A 20,460-nucleotide genomic window follows, 5' to 3' on the forward strand; every position below is an offset into this window, starting at 1 on the left:
CCGTCCGGAGGGCAGATTAATGAATAAAGATACACAATTTAATTTATTATTTGTTAATACAAATAATAATTGCAAATTGTATTTATAAATAACAATTAACATTATTATTTTAAATAAATTCATTTAGACTTGCTCAAACAATAAATAATGATTTTTCCGTTTTATTTTAATATCCAAATGACAAATAACTTGTAATTTAAATTTTTATTTAAATAATGTGATGTATTTATTGCCCAATATTTTGAATAACCCTGTTCACCCTGTACATTTGGGAAGATCGAGTTCATTCAGATTTTGTGGAATAGCAAAAAGCGGAAGTACTGTTCTTAAGCAACATTTTTGAGCGCGACTATGGCATCTTGCGAGTGCCCTCGGGGACTATGTACATTGCCGGGTCGTCTGGAGTATCCGGCGCTCTAAAGCGTTACTCGATGCTGCTTGATAATTTAGGAAAATGAATTCGGACCGTAGTAGCTGGTTAACTATCGAAAACTTGCCGGGTTACCGGAGAACGAAGGCTTTCCCATGGCGTGGAATTATTGAGATAAACGTACCTAGGCGGCGCGAGGTCGTCGGCAGCCTCTTCGAGAACAACGGCGCTATCGCTGTCCCCGAGGCTGTCCAATCTATCGAGAGCGTCGCACGGCGGCGAGTCCCTGGTCCCGGTGGTTCTTTCCGCCAATCTGCTTTGCAATTGCCGTATCATCCTCTGCTGTCTGAGGATAATGGACTCACGTTGCGCCAGGCTGGCCTCGATCTCCTTCTGCTTCCGGCAGAGCCGCGACTCGAACAGGAACAGCTGCGAGGACAACGTCCGTAGCTCTTCGGCTTTCTCCCTCGTCAGACGGGCCACCAGGTCCTCCTAGAATCACCATTATACCCTGTGAGCGAACAACGTCGCATCGTATACCGTTTACTTATTCAACGTCGTCTTTAGACCGTCCGTCTACCGCAGCTAGTTAACTCATTAACCCTTTCAATGTTGGCGCGCGGTGCACTCGCCTGCGAAAACATGGCGAGCATTTTGAGTAACGAGCATACGCGTCGCGGGTGAAAAGAGAATTCGCTTTTGCTGCTTAAAGTATTTAGGGGAAATGAGGTGGGGATCTAGTGTAGGGAGGAGAAGGATGGAGGGGATCTAAGGAAGAGAATGAGATGGAGGACGTAAAAATTACTTTTGTCCGTAATGCAGATGCTTGAGCCGAACGTCATTGGAATTTCTACGATCTAAAAGAGTTAAAAAATAATTTCTGTGATAATTAGACTGCGGATGTTTATGGAATTTCCAATTTTTATAGACAAATTTTAAGAAAGTGGAATGGAATAAAATCCTGTTTTTCATGGGAACAACGTTTGTACATCTGAAACAAATCAAAACCGTACTAAATTCTATCAAATTTTATGTTGTAGGATTTTTTGAAAATTTTCATGAGACATTAATGCATAAACGTCCGCAGTCTAGTGATAACATTTAACTCTGCAATTTTGATCACAATGATTCAATTACTTTTGGGGGGGTGATTGTTCGACAGTGACCAGATTCCGTCAAAAATAAAATATGTAGACGGGAGTGCTGGGCGGAGCTTTGGACGTCGTGTCCCGGCCCAATTTAACCGGGCAGCGTTCCGTCGATATTCAGGCAATTAATAATATAGATTAGCCGGTGGAAGCTTTCTTCCTCCCGCGTGTCGGAGCGGAGTCACCGGGCGACGATTAATCACGTCCGCTCGTTATCGATAACCGACCAATGGAAATTACTCGAGAACTTCTTGCCGTTCGGCGTCTTTTTTCTCTCTGCATCTGTATCGAAACTGTAGCAAGAAGTGTAACAGGGCGAAAACGGTCCGTGATTGGAGCGCGTTGTCAGAGAAAATCGCTGCAAAAATACGTCGGTGTCGATCCAAGTATGTGCGTGTGCTGCACAGATACACACACACTTGCGGGGCAGTTTATGCGACACGAATACGCTGGGCTTGGTAATTAGACCAAAGATCGTAGCGATAAACGGGAAGCAAAGCGAACGCGTCCGTGGCCCCCGGACCGACACTGTAATGCATCCTCGATCTGACCGTAATTTGGAATTAATTAGGAAGTCCGGAGGGTTTGCGCAAACCGCATTACGCCCGGCACACCACGCCGGACCAGACACAGCCGCTTTATTGCACTCCCGCTTCGATTGAGTGAGCGAATTCCAAATACAATGAAATGAACCGAAAACCCTGTCGACAACCAACCGAATGAAGCGCCCAAACGCGCGCATCCGCTCGTCACTGTCAATATTTTCTCTGCACCTGCGACTTTTCTTCGGTAGCATCGTGTTCCCACGAAATGCGTCGTCTCTAGAGCGTCTCCTATTTTTACGACGAAAGAAACTGCAAATATTCGGAATTTTATTTGCCAAGTCGATTAACTCCAGAAACTATGGAGCAGAGAAAATTCGGGATTGTTTGTACTATAAATCGGTTTTCCGGTGAAAAATTCGGGTCGATCATCGTGCGGCCAGCAGAGTGAAAGACTGGGAAGGTCTGTAGTCTGTTCTTCTGCGGAGAAGCGTAAAAATAAACGCACCGCCGCGCGAAAGTATGAACAATACGCGTCGCGTGGCCATTTTACGGGCTGGCATTTACGCGAGACAAAGCCAGGAGTAATGGACTCGGTCTGTTTACGCCGACGGCAAGGAACGCAGCCGTTCAACCTGACGAAAAAGCTGAAGAAGACCAGTCGATGTGAAGCAGCCTGACGAGCCGCAAATAACAACGACGCGTTGCGTCTGACGCATTCTACTTTGCTATTTTTTACCACGCTTATATTAGCTTGCCGAGTTGTTGTCGTATGCGTCAAATCTTGTAATCGAATTTTAAACCACTTCCCGAGGAGCTAGAGACTTGAAACTTTAAACATAGCTCAGAACTGGATGACGATGCAATATTCAAAAACAAATTTAAAAAAAAATTGTGCGTCCAGGAGAAAAAAATTTTAATATTAATCGTTACACCTCGCCCCGCGACGCTTAGTAGTACGTCATCACGTTCAGCCATCCCCACTCCGCGCGCCAGCGCTTCCTACTCCACTGCGTGTTCCCACTCCGACTCATCCCCTCTCCACTGGCCCACTTCGCACCGAAGGAGCGACAATTTCGGATTCCATCAAGAGACTTCGTCCCTCGGAGTCATCCCCTCATTGTATCTCGCGTATTTCCACATATCTTGCTATTTCATACCAGTATTACTATATCTTGCGTTCCATTTAACAAAGAGTAAAAAGTAGAAAATAAAAAAAACTTTATAAAAACCACGCTTATATTAAAATGCACTAAAAAGGATAAAATAATCTTTTTAGGCATTAGTGACTATAAATAAAAGCGTGGAGCGCCCACGAAGATTACGTCATTATAGTTTAGCGCTCCACGCTTTTATTTATAGTCACTAATGTCTAAAAAAATGATTTTCTCCTTTTTAGTGCATTTTAATATAAGCGTGGTTTTTTAAAAAGTTTTTCTTATATATTTTCTTATTTGACACTATAGTTCTACCAACTAGTTATTATTACAACAGCAAATTATTGCAAAGATTTTTTTGCATCTTAAAAATGTACTTTTATGATCATAAAGACCACATCACTTTTAACGATTCATATGTTCAGGTAGACCGCACAGTGCTGTTTTATTTGTTTGGAAAGCCTGATGGATTAAATCTCGAGTCGACTTTCAAAGTGAAGCTGCAGCAGCTTATCTGGTTTGTTTAATGTCGGTTCCTAACGAATTAAAAAGAGAAAGCCAACACTTTCAGCCACTGTATAAAAAATAATGATACGTTTCAGGCACATGTGAGCCGTATTTCATCTTCCTTATTACCCATAAATTAAGTCTAGGTATTTTTACGCCTCAAATGTAAATTAATCTGTGCTCATCTGAGAACACATAAATCATTATAATTCAATATTCGTGCCGCACGATCTACTGTAAAATTTTCGACGGTAAAGCGCAGTTCGAAGAACTACGCAGACAATATTCTGCGTAAATATTGGCACAAGCGGGTCCGCGTTAAAAATACCAGGATGATCGTGTCCATAATGCTCTGTAGTTCAGGCTCATCGACAACGCCTCGGAACATGGCCAAACTAAATGAAATCTCTGACAGAGCTTCTGTTTGTCTTTCGCCGAAGTTAGGTCGGTGACTTTGTACCACGTCGAACCGTTTGTCGAGCGACTAACGAGCATACCGAAATTACTTGGAGCATAATCCACGTTCTGCAGACAGTTCTTACTGGCAGATCGACAAGCCGACAGCCACCCCCGCAGAAACTATTGCGGGGTCTAGTCGAGGGAATGCGAGCCTGTTTGATCATCACGACAAACTGGTTCCAGACAGTTTGCGTTCCGCACGGTGAAAAACGATGCGTTGAACGCACGGCTTTCCCTCCGTAACGTCGCGCCAGCGTGTACAGAACCTCTGTTCATCAATTCAACATTGTTGTTCGAATAACGGAATTGTGACGGTATTAGGCGAAGTTCTTACCGATGGCATAAGAAATTGTGCTGTCTGTTATCCACACTCATTATGAATTGAATTGTCTTTATGAATTTATCACATGAATGTGGGTAAAAAATATTTAAAGAGTTTAACACTGGTACCACCGAGCCTGTTGAAAATCGAGAATTTCAGATTTGTTTCTTTTACAATTCCACATAGATATATTTTCTTGAGACCAGGCTTCTCCTTTCCTCGTAATCGAGACGCTGCACGCGATCATTGTCGCGTGGCGCGCACAGCCGAAACACTCGCGCCCCAATAAGCGGCAAAAGCGGTGTTTAATTACAACATAATCACCGGTTATTAGATGCAACGACCTTATCGCGTGCGGAACCAACGAATCGACTTTAATGGGACGTTTCGTGAACGACCGTTAAATACACGCTCGACGAACGATCCAAGACGGAACGAACGAATGGATAACGATCGAGGAAGTTTCAGAAACTTCAAAGTAACCTTTCAAGTGTTTTATGAAACAACCGGTATCTCTGACTTGTCGTATTTGCTGCTAACTAAGTTTGTGGGAACGGGGTGAGCTTGCTGGAAAGTCGGCGCTGTAATTCATTAATCAAGCCCATATTTAGAAATTAATTTTTACGTTAATATATGTATAATATATAAGTATTGCCAGTCCTACTATCCATTATACTAAAATTAGACTAGAATGTATTTCTTTATTCAATAAGTTTCGCAAGTCGAAAACAATGTAACGACACTAGTTCAGTTTTCCATTTATCCATTTTTACCATAAATTTCAGAAAGCCAAATTATCTTGAGCTTATTAAACTGCTTGAAGAATTATTTTTATTTTGCATAAAGATCAGCAATCTAACTATCAATTGATGTATAGAACGTGTCGGAAATGTGCAACTTGAAAAATTCAATTTTGGCTAGGAAAAACGGAGTTCCAGCCGAAAGCAACAACCGAGAACTAAGTTTCTGGACCTTTCTCGCGTCAGAAGTGGCTGCGTGCGTCGCATTAATATTAAACAGTTCCTCGGCGAGACCGGAAATCGTCTAAAGAGAGTCCGCGAGCAGAGGCGATCTATAGCGTAATGGTCGGAGCATATCGAAGCGTTTAAAAGTCGGGAGGCGTCAGAGACCCCGAGGATTTAATTAACGGAGACAGTTCCGTATTCGATAAACGTAATAAACCGGCGCCGGTGAATGCAAAGTTCACGACCGAGCACAGAGAACGGTAGCCCGTTCGCGAAAGAAAGGGGTGGCGGAGAGGGGAAGCCAATATTCTTCGCGGAACCGCGCCATTTCTCCCCGGTCGTAAAGTTCCTGGCCAGAACGGAATGCCACGGAATTTCAAATCTCCAAAACGACGAGGAAGTCACGTCTCTCCGCGGCGAATCTCTCTCGCTCGGGGAACTAGTCTTCTGGAATGCACAAGCTATTTTTCGACCCCGTACGTCGCGCGGTTCTTCGAGACCGAGACGTTCTCGAACCACTTATCCCTTATGTCCGCAAATCCCGTGATCTCCGGCTCGTTTGCCAACCGGAATCTCCTTTCCGAATTGGAACTGCCGCGTTCGGTTCTCGTCACACGCGAAATCGATGAATTAATTGGCGGGAAGCAAACACCAACCCCGACCTGCAACGTCCATTAACGCGATCCGAGCTCGTAACTCGCAATGGGCGCCTCGCAATTGGCACGCCACCGATTTTCGCGAAACTCGCGGCACACAAGCTGTTCAATCAAACCGGTAAACACGTGCTGCGAAAATTGTGAGCGCCGAGTGTTTAGGGTGTTCTAAAAGCGAGTAGAGGGAAATAGTTCTGTTTGGCTTCCTGCTAAATGCCAGGCACAACGCAAGGTTTTTTAACGTTTGCGCGGAACAACTGCTGCAAACAGTGTTAATCGAACGAGCAAACGTTTGCTCCGAAAACTATGGACGTAGAATATATTTGCGATACCGTAACAGCAAGTAGAATGAACTGATTCTGCTTGAAGAAAAAAATTATGTGTTGGACATGAATAATATTTTAGAGTGCGAATAAGATGTAAAAATAGGATGCTGTAAACCAAAGTCCAATTCCTTTGTAAATTTCAATAAACATAGTCTCGAATAACCTCGATGACCCGGCGCCGCGCTGAGTTAATTAAGGCAACCAGTTAATCAGGCCAAAGGATACAGGTCCTCGTGTGTCCCATGGAACCAGAATCCATTGTCCTCTCGTCATCACGCGTAAAATTACCCTCGCATCAAACTGACGATCTCTCGGAAACTTGATTTCGTAGCTGCTGCTGTTAACGATCTTTCAGCGAATGGAGATTTCAGGTAAATGCAGCTATCGGCGATAAAGAAATCGTGAGAAACGTAAAACTCTTTGATCGCCGTTGAAGAAATAGGGGGAGAGGGGAACAGCTCGGCTTCTCTGAGATTTTCGACTCAGTTTCCCAAAGTGAATCGCCAGGAGAGTCGCGATCTCTCGAATTCTCACCGCGAGACGCAGCTTCTCGACGTTCCAGGAGCACTTCGGTCTCTGCGGTAGAGCCGGTCATGGTATCTCGTTTCATTTGCATGCCGACGGGGCACCATTTCGCCAGGCTTATCTGGCGCGCCCCGCTCTCCATCTAACCCCCCTCTGATTGCCGCCACGATTTTGAGTCCGAATTTTCGGGCTTCCGCTCGGTTTTCCCTTTCGCACACGATTCTCGCTCGATCGATAACGTCCCCCCATGTTTCGCAATAACCACTTAGTGCTCGCGAAAAGGTAGCCTAACTCAAATGTATTCGAACGTGCTAACCTCCGCGCCTAACTCGAATGTATTCGAATGTGCTGACCCTGTGGACGGGGATTTTCTGAAATGTGAAGGACATGTTCCAAAATTTATTTCTTTAGGTACATATTATGAAAAATTTGGATACACTCGATCATTCTCGTTGTTTTTATAAAGTTTTAGTGCTCCGTAAGTATGATGTTAATATTGGTAACGGAAGAATGGAATTTGATTTCGATGAGGGAGGGATGGATGACGCGTTTGTTTAATAGATCCCGCTCGGAATTTTCATCACGGGCCCGACTCGATATTAAATGGCAAGGGGTTAAACGTTCCAGGAATAGCAAATAGCCGCGGACAAGCGTCGGAGCTCGAATTAAAACGAAGACAATAAGCCAAATCACGGTCCTGTTTCACTTGCCGGTCCTGCGGACGAACAACGCGAGGATATTTCGTATTGACGAGGCGTTCCACCGCCAATTGGCTCGCTCTCATTTCAATGGAACTTGGGGAATTGTTCTACACGTCGTTTTTCAGCGGCCGTTGTTCGTTTTCCGTCAGCGAGAATGGCCCTCGAGCTCCGAGCTCCGAGTAACTAATTTTTTAAACAAAATTTCCGAAAATACGTCCACGACTCGATTGCACTGTCCAACAAATTTCAACTTTTTTTATGTTCCAACAATTACTGTTGGATGGTTCTTATAGAGTTTTTTGCGCTGATTCCGAATCTGTCCTTAATTTTTCTCCTACATGCACAGTTTTTGAGAAACATGATTTATAAAAAAAACATATTTTTCAACTTTTAACAAATATTGTGATGTTGTCTCAAAAACCTGATAACAGTAATTGTGGAACAAATTTGGTGTTGGACAGTGTTATTAAAGCCTCGTGCAATTTTACTTTTATCGTGTATGTGTAGGAAATTTATTCCGCGACCCAAAGTGCCATGTGTTTGATGAAGTGTTTTTTTTCCAGCGGAACTGTAAAATTTGATGTACGATTTTTTGTTGCCATTTTATTGCACTATAAATGAGAAGAGACGTTCGAAGGTGTAACATTTCCAAGAAGCCGCGTTCGCTTTCTCGACCGTACCTGGGCGCAACGTCATCCCCGAAAGAAAACAACACGGGGCGTGAAAATTGAGGCTTTACTCCGCGAAATGAGCCCGGGCACATCGCGATCTGTTCTCACGGAGTTACAACGGGCTAAATTTCGTTCCGGATTTATTCAAATGGAAGAAAGAGAAAATTCCAATTTCTCCTCGCAGCCATACTAATATTTTAAATGAAACACTGGATAGTTATTGGATTCACAAAAATTATGTGCAGGAATTTTTAAAAATGAAAACTTGCATGAACCTCCACAGTCTCGAAATTGAAAACCGACACACTATATACTAAATCCTTCCCACTCTAATAATTTTTCATGATTTACAACTAAAATACACCATCGACGTTAAAAAGAGTAACGATCACGTTCAAAGATCGAATATCTTCTTACCGATCGATCATCGTTAAATGCAACAGAGTAATTTCGAACGAAACGGTTAGAAGCTTAAGAGAAAAACTCATCGTTAGCGCCACTGTTTCTCCGCCAACGCGAAAATCGATGGCAACACGGAAACGCGATGCAAACTCGGTTCAAGAATTTCGAACACAAGGGGTTCCAGGATCGTTAAAACATCGCTCGGTTGGTTGGAGCCTCATTGAAACTCGAAAAGAAGCTTTTTTCTCGCGAAACCGTTTCGCCAAGGCGTGGATTGACTGGCGATAGTCACGCGATTATACCCACGAAATAATAGTCGAACGTCACGAGACGTCTGGCTGTCGCGGAAGAGAACCGCGCCGACTCCTCTTCAAACTTTTACTGGATAATGGGTTTAATCAACGAGCCCCCCCAAGTAGAAACTGTCGGCTGGTAATTGCAGATACGTCTTCTTCTTTTCGTCTTTGTCTGGAAGAGCTAGGGGAGCTGGGTAATTGTTTGCGCGTAGATCGAGATCGTCCTGCGCGATTCGGAGGCGTCGTAAATCTCCGATACGAACTGATATCGATGCTATCAGCCCGTGCGTTTTCTACGTTTATAAACTGGGAGAATATCGTAATTCATACGGTACACACAATGCATTAATTTGCATTAGCTTGCATAATTTACGTAAATTATACAGTACAACTCCGTTTGTACTTGATTCGTCTAGATAAGAGACATTGATATCGGTTATAAATAAAACTTGTCTCGGCTACATGGAATTATTTAAGCATCTGTCTAATTTACTGTTGTACGAACAAACTATTCAAGACGTCGTTATTTTTCTTTTAACAGAACCATGCATATTTTCTTCAATATTCTTGTAAAGCATAGAAAGACGAATCCAACGAGTACCATGACTATACCGTTCCGATCATTCGATCTCGAGATATCCTTCTCTAAAAGGATCAGATAGTTTACTTTTCAGAGAAGGATATCTAGAGATCGAGCGATCGGAACAGGATCGTCATGGTACTCGTTGGACACGTCTTTTTACCGGCTACAACTTGGTAATCAACAAAATATACGGTTCCACTAAAAAATCTCAATTTACCTGCAATTTGAGGGTCCGTCGCCACGCAAGCATCTGATGCGCCTGTGCCCTCTGTCTCGCTCGAAGAGTAGCGATCACCGATTTCGCTTCCTCCAGCGACGTCACCTCCGTCTCGACGTCCTTCGGCGCCGCGTCGTCCGTCCTTCCGTCGGTGACGGCCAACGGGCAGCTGTCCATCGACGTCTCGTCGAAGCTGCGAACAGAAATTCCCAATTCGTCCGTTAGTTCTCTCGCGTGTTTCGGAAGAAGTCGATCGACACGTTTCAGCCGGGACGCGTCGAGTGCGACGAGATAGCGGAGATGCAACGTGGCACATCGAACCTCTCGTATCGAATACGTGCGCGAATTTCGAAATCCCGACTTCTCTTGAAACCGGAAAAAAAGAAGTTGATCCACAATTGTGCTCGTTGCCGCACGAGCATTGTTTCTCGGAAATATTTCCGTTGTTTTGACTGCGGTACTTGTAGAGACTTCAACAACGAAAGGGAACTCGTGCAAAATTGTACAATCTTCTTGCAAATTTCAATTTTAATTTTCAGCGAAAATATCAGAAATAAATATGTTGGTATCTAATCGATTACTAAACATTTCAGTATTGTGTGAGGTATTATATCAATTCATATTCATACAAAGAACAGAATTTAGAATGGAATTATTCTAGGTCGAAAGAAATGTTTGATGTTCCAGTTAAAATAGATCCGAGTACAAAGGGTTGAAACTTTCCATGACTATCTTCTATTAAATTCTTTTAACCCTTTGCAAAGGAGACATGCTGCATATAGCGAAACATTTTATGTAATTAAAAATTTACTTCTCGTTTCAGTGGGTTTATTAGCTTGTAAAAACTGTGTCGATCCTTTTTCTATAACTACATAAAATCCGCGGTGTGGAAACAAGTGGTTGCGGCGAACATGTCAAGAAATATTGGCGGTCTCGGACCACTGATCCGAGAATATTGAGCATCCTCAAGGACCTCTCCACTCTCCTCGGAAGTGCTAAACTTGGTCGGTGCCTCGCGAATCCGCAGCTTCTGTCTCGTAAATCGTGATCGCGCGAATTTTCGGCTGCCGGAGCTTTTTATCGCCTCTTCATAGACCCTAGACTCTACGGGGGGTGGTCCCGTGATTTATACTGCTCGTTCTCTAAGCGCGTTATTATCGTCGAGGAGATCGGAATCGAGGAGCGATATATTATCGTGAGCTTGTACCCGTGGCTTCTCTCGGCAGACATTTTCGCGAGCGACTTTAATTAGTCGGATCCGGTGACGCCGCGTTTTATCTCCGGACGGTTGGCCGAAATTCATCGTCGCCAGGGTAGCTGGGTGCATAGAGGGAGACTGTGTGGACTTAATATCCCGCTGGTGGAAATTTAAATGAAGCGTATCAAATGTTCGGGCGGCACGCGTGCAGTTTATGCGGCTATTTATACGCGAGATTTACGCGGCCGCGCGAGATCTCCGTCGCCGGCGCGAATCGATAACACGGTGGCCGTTTCGCCGTGCACGGAATCACGGTTTTCGGCCGCGGATAACATTTCATTTACAATTTCAGCCCCGGCTGTATATTTGCATAACGTAGTCCGCGCGCCGCGGTATTTATGGGAACCGCCGGTTTTTCTGCACGCGAGATCCCGACCTCTCCTGCCCCCTTTGTGTACCCCTTCGTTGCGAACCGCCCCTTTCGCTAATTAAGTCGAAATAAATAATGCATGAGTCACTGTGATGACGAAGGAGCGAAAGAGAAGCCAACCGACTCAACCCTGTTCCGTTTGATGTTTCCTTTTCCGCTCGACGCGGCGATCGATTCCCCGATGGTGGGACCGTTTCGCGCGCGTGTCCCCTTATGTTGAACGGCCATTTTTGCAAGTCACCACTCTACCCCACTCGAACAGAAACGATCAGCTTTTTCTTTCTTAGCGCGCAGCACCCTGTATGTTTCCTTTCCATATATTTACGCGACCGTACCTGAGAAATATCGAGACAAGTGCCAGCTGGTTGTTTGCTTATTCGACCAGCCAACCCGCCGCCAGTTTGCCACTCGATTTATCGAGCACGCCACCGGTAAACGATACCGTCGCGTCGTCGCTCGCACTCCAGACACGTTCGAGCGCGAAATTCGAGAACCTCGTGCGAACAGCTCGTTTCCACGCTACAGACCCTGGACCCTGTCGAGGTATTTCGCGACAACAACGACCAACGGCTCTAATTATTCCGAGGGCAACTGCCCGCTGATGGATGGTCAAACTTCTCTGCTTTGACCTCGGCTAACTGCGATTTCGAAAATAAGGGGCGGGCAGACGTTTGTTGCATGAGTTTCTCAGTTAATCCTTCACGGGGATACTGGGGTTGCTCGCGACCCCCACAAAATTTCTGTACACCAGCTTTCGCTGCTGCGGCGCACGGCAGTTGCGAATATCAAGTTTCTTCAACTCCTTCAGACTGAACGATTCCGAATCTGGAAATTCAAAAAATGATGGAACTTTGGGGATATGTAGCGCATATGTAGTCGTGCGCGATTTTTTATTTCAATATTCGGGTATTTCACCACGTTTTTATTAGTTTTGATTTTTCGTTATAAGATATAACTAATACAGGATAGTTTTAGACAATTGTTTATATGTATAATTAGAAATAGAATCGGAAAATAGCCGAATTTTCGGGGATCGGTTTCACCCCATCGAAGCGAATTGGACAGCAAAACAAATCGCGTGGTACACACCTACATACCAGAGGTGGGCATTATTTGGCGAAACAAATATTTCGAATACTATTTAATATTTTAGATTTTATTTTGCTTAAAGAAAATAGTATTTTAAATAAGATATACAATTTCGAAAATAAAATATTTCTATTTTAACAATTTGATCCCCAAAATAAAATATTTCTATTTTAACAATCAGAAACACGAAATAAAATATCTTACTTTTTGCATTGTTATAATATTCTGAGATAAACATAACCATACAGTCTATCTTATCGTTAAGAAACGATTTACACCCATAAATGTATTGAAGGCGAACCATTATTTTCAGCAATAATACTTCAAATTGAAATTGAAAATAAAGACAAAATACAAATATTTCCAATATTCTTTAAATAAAATACTATTTTCAAAAAAATTACTGCCTCAAATGAATTATTTTATTTTCAAAGTTGTACACATACTTTAAAATAAATAAGATTATATATTTATTATATACTATTTAAAATACTATTTTCCCCAGCTCTGTGTGCTACATACATATGCACCACATATCCCCAAAGTTTCGTAATTGTTTTAATCTCTGGGTCCGAGTTTGTGTTTCTTGTTAGCGACATTAACCTTCGGCTTCGTCGCGATTCACTCGGACAATTTTTATTTTGCATACAGACGAGTCTGCTCTACAAATTGGCTGATAAAAAATTACATTGACACAGAGAATCACGGTCTAACAATAACATCTTGCGCACAACCGAGTCAGAAAATAGTCTTATCAATCTGCCAGCACTCGTTCCATATGCATAGCTTAAAAGTAGCCCGCGAATTTCCATACATTATTCACCGCGAAACGGAATAATTTAATGCATCGATCCGACCCACGGAAAACTTTCCAATAACGAGCATAAAATAAGAACACCGTTAATCGTTCTCAATATGTCGACGTTCCTCCCCGGGAAATTGCCATAAGCTTCTCTCCGAGAAATCATTAACGATCCCTGTCTCTCCCCAGCATTCTGTCGGTGGTGGTTCAGCTGCGAGACAAAGATTTGAAGTTTCAAAGGTATTTAAATAATTAGCGACGCCTAACGAAGCGAAATATATGCCCGACAACGGTAAACAATTGCTCGCGAAAAACGAGAAACAGATGAAACATCTACCGCGCTCTCTTGTTCGCTGTTTCGGTTCGTTACGAGCTCTTCTAGCTGAGGCCGATAGAATACCTGATCTGTACGTCTGCCAGAAACGTCTATGAAACGGTCCCTTCCAATCCCATTACCAGGACTCGACGTCAGAGAGATCTGCACCCCATCGATCCACTACTTTTCCATATTATGAAACGTATTTCCATATTCCAGGCGAAACACACGCCGATCTATCTATGTACAAACGGATGGAATCCATCGGGGCACGCCTCATGTCTCGGTTTTTGCCAAGGAACCAGCATTACTGCTGAAAAGTACAGTCCCTTATCGCTGGCAGCACATCTTTACACGAAATAAATATTTTCGAAGTTAACCAAGAGGAACAGGAATCGAATAAAATTGTTTCACATACTGAAAACAGTGTAACAACTTTCTTTACAAAAATCCCATAAAATGTAAGTAATTTATTCAGCGAGATAAGAGGAAATGGTTCAAAACATCTCAAAAAGTCGAAAATAATATATCAAAATCTTAAAATTTTTGTTTTGTGCTCGACCTATTCATTTTTCTGATAAACGCATCAAATCCGTAGTCTACACACGAATCATAAAATATTATCCTAGACTCTTTCATGTGATTATTTTTGAGTATCAACAAAATCGACTGTTTCCCATTGTGTGGTACACACAAAGCCAAGCTCGTTTCCCACGTCTATTTAAAAAAAAACAGTGTGCCAATAGTTTTCGGAGCGACGGTATATCTGTTAGCAATTTTCGCGACCATTTTTGTCACGGAGCCGTGTATCCGGTGGACAAACGCGCGCGCTCGTATTCGGTTTTCGCGCAGCACATGGTTCACCGGTGGCTATTAACGGCGAGTGTCCGAAACCGAGCAAACAAAGTCGTTCCTCAGGGCTCTCCCACCCTGAATTTCGAGTCCATAATTCCAGTGGACAGTGTCCCCCCGGTCGTTTGGCTGTGTTCCGTACATTTCCGCAGGATTTCGAGCGGCCGCCAGTCATCCGTACCTACCAACCGGCTCAGAAATCCCTCTCGATCAGTCGCTGACAGTGCCGAGTCAGTGATTCTTGCTAGTTGCGGGTTGGAGCGGCTCGCGGTGCAACGATTTCCAACCTTGTGCAACGCTTTGCAACGCTATGCAACACATTGCAATTCGATGTAACGTTTTACAAGGCTCTACAGGGCGCTGCAACTCACTGCAACGAGATGCAATGCTCTACAACGCTCTACAATACGCTGCAATGCTCTGAAATGCAATGCAATACAATACGTTGAAATGCTCTGCGACGTGAAGCAATGTTATGTAATGCTCTGCAACGCGATGCGACACAGTGTAACGCTCTGCAATGCTTTTCAACGTTTTACAATCCCGTACAACGCTCTGCAATGTTCTACAATGCGATGCAGTGATCTACAACGGCCTGCAACGCGATGCAACGGTCTACAACATTTTGCAACGCGATGCAACGTTTTACAGCGTGCTGCAGCGCGATGTAATTCTCTGCAGCGCGATGTAATTCTCTACAACGCGATGTAATTCTCTGCAACGCGATGCAGCGAGACCTGCACCATCGGCTCGTTAGTGCACGAAGTGCACCGGTTCCAGCGTCGGGATACGGGTTTCGCGCACCACGCCAGCTATAGGAACGCCAGCAATGCCCGATGCGAAATTGCGCTCGGTTACTGTCAAAGAGCCAACCCGCTGGAAACCATACAGGGTTAACCGAACCCCTCCAAACTCTCCGTCACCTGGGATTTCCTAGATAACGGCCAGCTGACTCTGTTAACTACCCCCCAACCCTTATGAACGTCTGTCTCTCGTCATTGTCACTGTCACATCAGGACGAATAACTGTGCTCCAGCTGGAAAAACAGTCCTATAAACAAGATGATACGTCGTATACTGCTGGCGTACATGCTGATGAGGTGTTTTTAGTGTAACCACGGAGAGAGCAGTCATGCTTGGTATGGCAGATGTTTAGTGCTAGGGTGCATCGAGGCTTTGAACTGTGCTAGATCGATATCTTGCGTTTACGGACAACCCTCAGATAACATCGTTTGCACTTTGACCGCCTAACCGGAGTGTAATTCCCAAACACTGCATACAATCGAATTAATTTATTGAATTGAATAACGATTGGAAACATTCGTGCTGTTTGCTGTTCTTAACACTTTGATCGCCCAGAGCAATTCGGCTAAGTTCTCCGCGGGGCCCAAATCCGACCGTCGGTACACAGAACGTAAACACAGTGAAAAGCGAGAATTCATGTTGTATATCCTATATATAAAATCCTGTTTTTAATTAACTCGAACAAGAAGAGCGTCACCCATATTTGGGTGACGGGGCCCCCACGGAAGCATACCCGTCACCCAGATATGGGTGATGTGGCGATCAAAGTGTTAAGGCAGATATACCAGTGCAAAGATGGATAAAGTAAATGTATCAATCAAATATGTACCACCACAATTTCCTACAATTTTCTCCCAACATTTTTCAAAAGCTGTAAAACTCCCTTGTAAAAAGAGCGATCCTTCTTCAAAGAAGATCGCGGGATCTCTGAAAATCGTGCTCGAACTTGTGCGCAACCATCCAATAAACAAAATCCGCACTGCTCTCCCCGTAGCGTCGCGGTTCGTTCGGTTCCGCAGCGCCGACAGCCAATGGGGGCGCGGATAAAATCGTTTCCGCTGTTCCCGAGCGTCTCGTAGCGGCAGCCAAGTCGCGTGAGTCGCTCAGGATGGATCGTAGTGCTTTTTGCCTGAAATATTCATCGACGTGTTGCAAAGTTTACCCGTAGATAGCACGAGCCTTCACCGTCGAGTCTCGACAGCGTTGGTATACTAGCTTCGCAATCGATCAGCGTGTGGGGAACAAGCCGGTGGAACAACCCCCGGATAAAATTCGACCAATCCACTCCCCCTGACACACCCCCTCCTCCTATACACCCTAAGTTACAGGGGGGTTTCGCGGTCAATTACCCGGATAATTTAATACGCGATCTTCGATTTCTCCAGTACGGCCGTAGAAAGAGGTTCGTGGACTGGTACGATTCATCACCGGATGCGCGCCGATAACGCGGCCCTCGTTGCACCGACACACACAGCCACGGGAAATATATTAGACTGACAGGTGCTCGGTAAAGGTGCTGTTTCCTGACGTGCGCCGAGGCCGCAGCTGCAATACGTTCAGGGGGCATTTCCGGCGTTCGACGCCGCTTTTTCCAGAATGGAATTTTTTCCAGAACATTTGTTACACTATTCGCTTTAGGATTTTGCACTCGTATTCGCAGGTATTTGGAGCATATACTTCATTTTTTTCAAGTAAAAATACCCAAGACTGTATGGGTTATATATTTTTTTATATAATGGTACTCTGGGTTTGAATGTCATTTTGTTAACAATTTTAGGAATTTTTTCGGAAAAACTATTCAACTTTTTGCATTAAGATTTGTCACACGTATTTATGAATATTTGGTGTACCTAATTAATTTTTTTCAAGTAAAAATATTCAAGATTGCACGAGTTAGATATTTTTTTCTAGAGTACGTTTCGAGATGTGGAGCATATCCTTTTTCAGACCTATTCCACGACGGTTGTACTTGAAGGGAACGCGAGGAAAAATCGATTTCTTGAAAATGGAAAACTAGAATACCTCCTTAAGCCGCTGTCTCGGTCCAGGAATTTTTACCGGTCCCGGAGTATCGAAAAATTCACCTCGTAAACCACCCTCGATCTCTTTCTCGAGGTCTCTCTCTTCAGAAATCAACGGTGCTTCCCTTGCGTTAGCCTGCGTTAATCCCCCAGAGATGGACGTTCTCGACGACTGGTCGATAAAAAGCACTGGCTAGATTCCTTGGTAGAGGCTTCTTACCTTCCGATAGACTGCAGATCTTCCGACTGAGCATCGTCGAATTTTTGTAAAGGTTCAGTTTCGCTCTGAGAATCCTATCCATAGATTGCAAATCTTTGTACCATTTTTGTAAAGGATCATCTCTGAAGGACTTTACTATCTGCAGATCTTCGTACAGTATTTCTGTAGAATTTTTCGGAAGCTTTCAATTCTTTCTATAGATCTTTGACAATATAATTGACAATATAAATTCTTGAAAAATTTTCATGAAGCTCGGAATTCTTTTAAAGGTCCCTACTTTTCGATAGAATGCGGATATCTTTGTACAAATTCTTACAGAATATTCGCCAATGATCAATTCTGAGGATCTTATCCATAGATTGTAAATCTTCGTCCGGAGTTTTGTGGAATTTCTATGAACTTCTGAATTCTTAAGGATTCTTGTCGGTAGACTGCAGGTCTTTGTATAAATGCTTGTAAAATTTTCAGGAAGCCCGGAATTCTTTCCGAGGGCCCTTCTTGGTATACTGTAAAGATATCGTCGTACAAATTCTTACAGAATCCATACAACAAAAGTTACTCGAGCAAGTTACTCTATAAATCAGCGAGGATCGAGTACTAGATCAATTCGTATGACCAACGTTCTTAGCTCCGAGCGATTTCTTATCTTCCGAGTTGGCTACAATATATCAGCTCCAGATAAAGTACCCTTAAAAACTCGTTGGAGAAAACTGATAGAAGGTAGAATCACTAAAAGCGTCTGCTTTTTGAAGGTTAATTCAAAGGAATAATTGCTATTCCATGGAGAACACGGAAAGTTCGAAAAGCGAGGTAGCAAACCGAGTCCAAAAACGCCCGCCATCGGTTGCACGGTGACATTATACGGCGCGCGGACTTCGGGGGAATACTATTTGCATCGATCTGGAATGCAAAGTTGTTCCAACCTCGATAGAAACCGTTTTGTGTTCTATTTCACCGGTGTCGGAGGGAACGTCGAGGGACCCATTAATTTTTCAGAGAAAGCTGAAATTATGGTCACGTAGCCGCGCATGAAGATCGTTTCGTATCACGATTCGGCATCGTGTTTCTTGCAAGAATAATGGCTGATAACATTCATGGAACTGCGGGGATTCTTATGAAGAATTCTTATGTGTCTCAGATTTGAGGAAACGTCCAAACATAAATATCAAAAACACGCATAACTTTTGAACCAGTGATCGTCAAAATCTACACAGCATTACATTTAAAAAAGTTAAAATTTTTTGGTTTCCTCAGGTCTAGGTGCACGGTAGTGCATCAGCCAAGTTCTCGCACTACATCCTTTTGCACGAAACAACTTGGCCGCTTTTTAGAAGCTTATAACTCGGCACTGGAGGCAGATGGAGAAATGTAATTTTGTACAATATTGACAAAACATTAATCTTCCAACATTAGTAGGTTCCGAGATATAGGATCTCAAAAATCGCTTTTGTCACTGATTGACTGACTGACAGATCATTAAAAATTGAATAGCGTTCTTTTTAACTAATTTTTACAAACGCTTTTTTCAGTATTGCAAGAGGAATTTCTAAGCTAACGAACTTGGCCGTTACTTTTTAAACCAATAGCCACAAAAGGTGTTAGGTAGCAGCCAAGTTTGAATAATTTAGCCCTCCATGTAACTCTTTAAAAATTAAATAACGTTCTTCTAAACTAATTTCTACAAACGCTTTTTTCAGTATTGCAAGAGGTATTTCCAAACTAATGAACTTGGCCGTATTTCGTTTGATCTCACAACTTGATCTCACTACGGCCATAGGAACTTGGCTCCTGTTTACAGGATGTTTTTGTTGGGTGAAGTTTAACCACAAACATTTATTGTCTAAAAACAAATACTAAAGTAAAGATGACTTAAGAGTTAAAGGTTAAGAGTGAAATGGACGAGCCTCTTCAAAGCGTTAATACCGATCGATGAACACCTCAAATTTCTCAACTCCTAAAGTGTAAGATTGATTGAAAAGCTCGTAACGATTCCCCTTTTAAAACTCAGTTAAATCATCCCAGCTGAAGATAAAGTGCGAAAACCTACTTAGGCGAGGAAGATTAGCAGGAAGGCGTCTCGAAAAAATTCCCCTCCACCGAAGAAGGAGATAGTCGACTTGAACGAATAATTGCCGCGAGGATGGTGGTTGCAGGTGGTTGTTGATCCCAGAGACTCCCGTGTTCACGTTGATCGAGTTCCCCCCAGGTAAAATCGATTTGCACGATGGAAGAAGTTCCGATCAAAAAATTCTAGCTGTGGGGGTGAGTTACTCTCGGTGCTGTGTAATTGGAGCACAGCGCTTCGGGGAGGATGTTACCGGGCGAAAAACCACGCGGAAACATTCGAATCAACCGGAGGGAGTTGTTCCTAAAAAGGGAGCGTGTTTCAGTTCGACGGGAAAAACTTGTTTGAAACGTTGCCCGGCTGGTTAGATGGTTGTTTAAAGTTTCGGGGCCGATGGGGCGGACAGCCAGGCTGCGGTAGAGGAGGGAACAATAGAGGGAAATTACGTTCTGTTCCAGAAAGCCAAAAATTGTAATATTAGACAGCGGCCGACGGGTTGAGGGGTGCGAGGGGAAGTATAAGGGACGAAACGAGGACAGAGAAGCGGGCGGAGAACTATACCCCGCTTTGCGGATAATGTGAATCGTGTCATCGATGCTATAGTTCGCCATTTGGACGCGTGTGCGACCGCTGCCAAGTGTGCCAATTTCTTTGTTTCCGGTCTAAGAGCTGCAGGTGCGGTATTTAGGCAGCTGGGACGAGGGTCCGATGATTCACTGTGGGCGATTCGCACGAAAAGGTGCACAAAGTTAAAGAAAAAAATTTTTTCGTTTCATGCTATACAACTTATTTTCTTTAGTGCGTTTCTCAAGCTTTTGTT

General features: G+C 43.6%; 1 protein-coding gene across 3 annotated transcripts in view; it reads right to left on the reverse strand.

Annotated features, from left to right (window-relative positions):
• The window catches only part of LOC143209071 (uncharacterized), a 40,429-nt gene that overhangs the window by 5,132 nt on the left and 14,837 nt on the right, over positions 1–20,460 (reverse strand). For all 3 annotated transcript variants that reach the window (XM_076424289.1, XM_076424298.1, XM_076424279.1), the window contains exons 4-5: positions 9,845–10,037; positions 555–862 (exon numbers count right to left, since the gene is read on the reverse strand). In XM_076424289.1, coding sequence (XP_076280404.1) covers positions 555–862; positions 9,845–10,037 — 501 coding nt within the window. The remainder of the gene's footprint in view (positions 1–554; positions 863–9,844; positions 10,038–20,460) is intronic.

This window comes from Lasioglossum baleicum, chromosome 1, assembly GCF_051020765.1.
Source record: "Lasioglossum baleicum chromosome 1, iyLasBale1, whole genome shotgun sequence".
Classification (NCBI taxonomy): Eukaryota; Metazoa; Arthropoda; class Insecta; order Hymenoptera; family Halictidae; genus Lasioglossum; species Lasioglossum baleicum.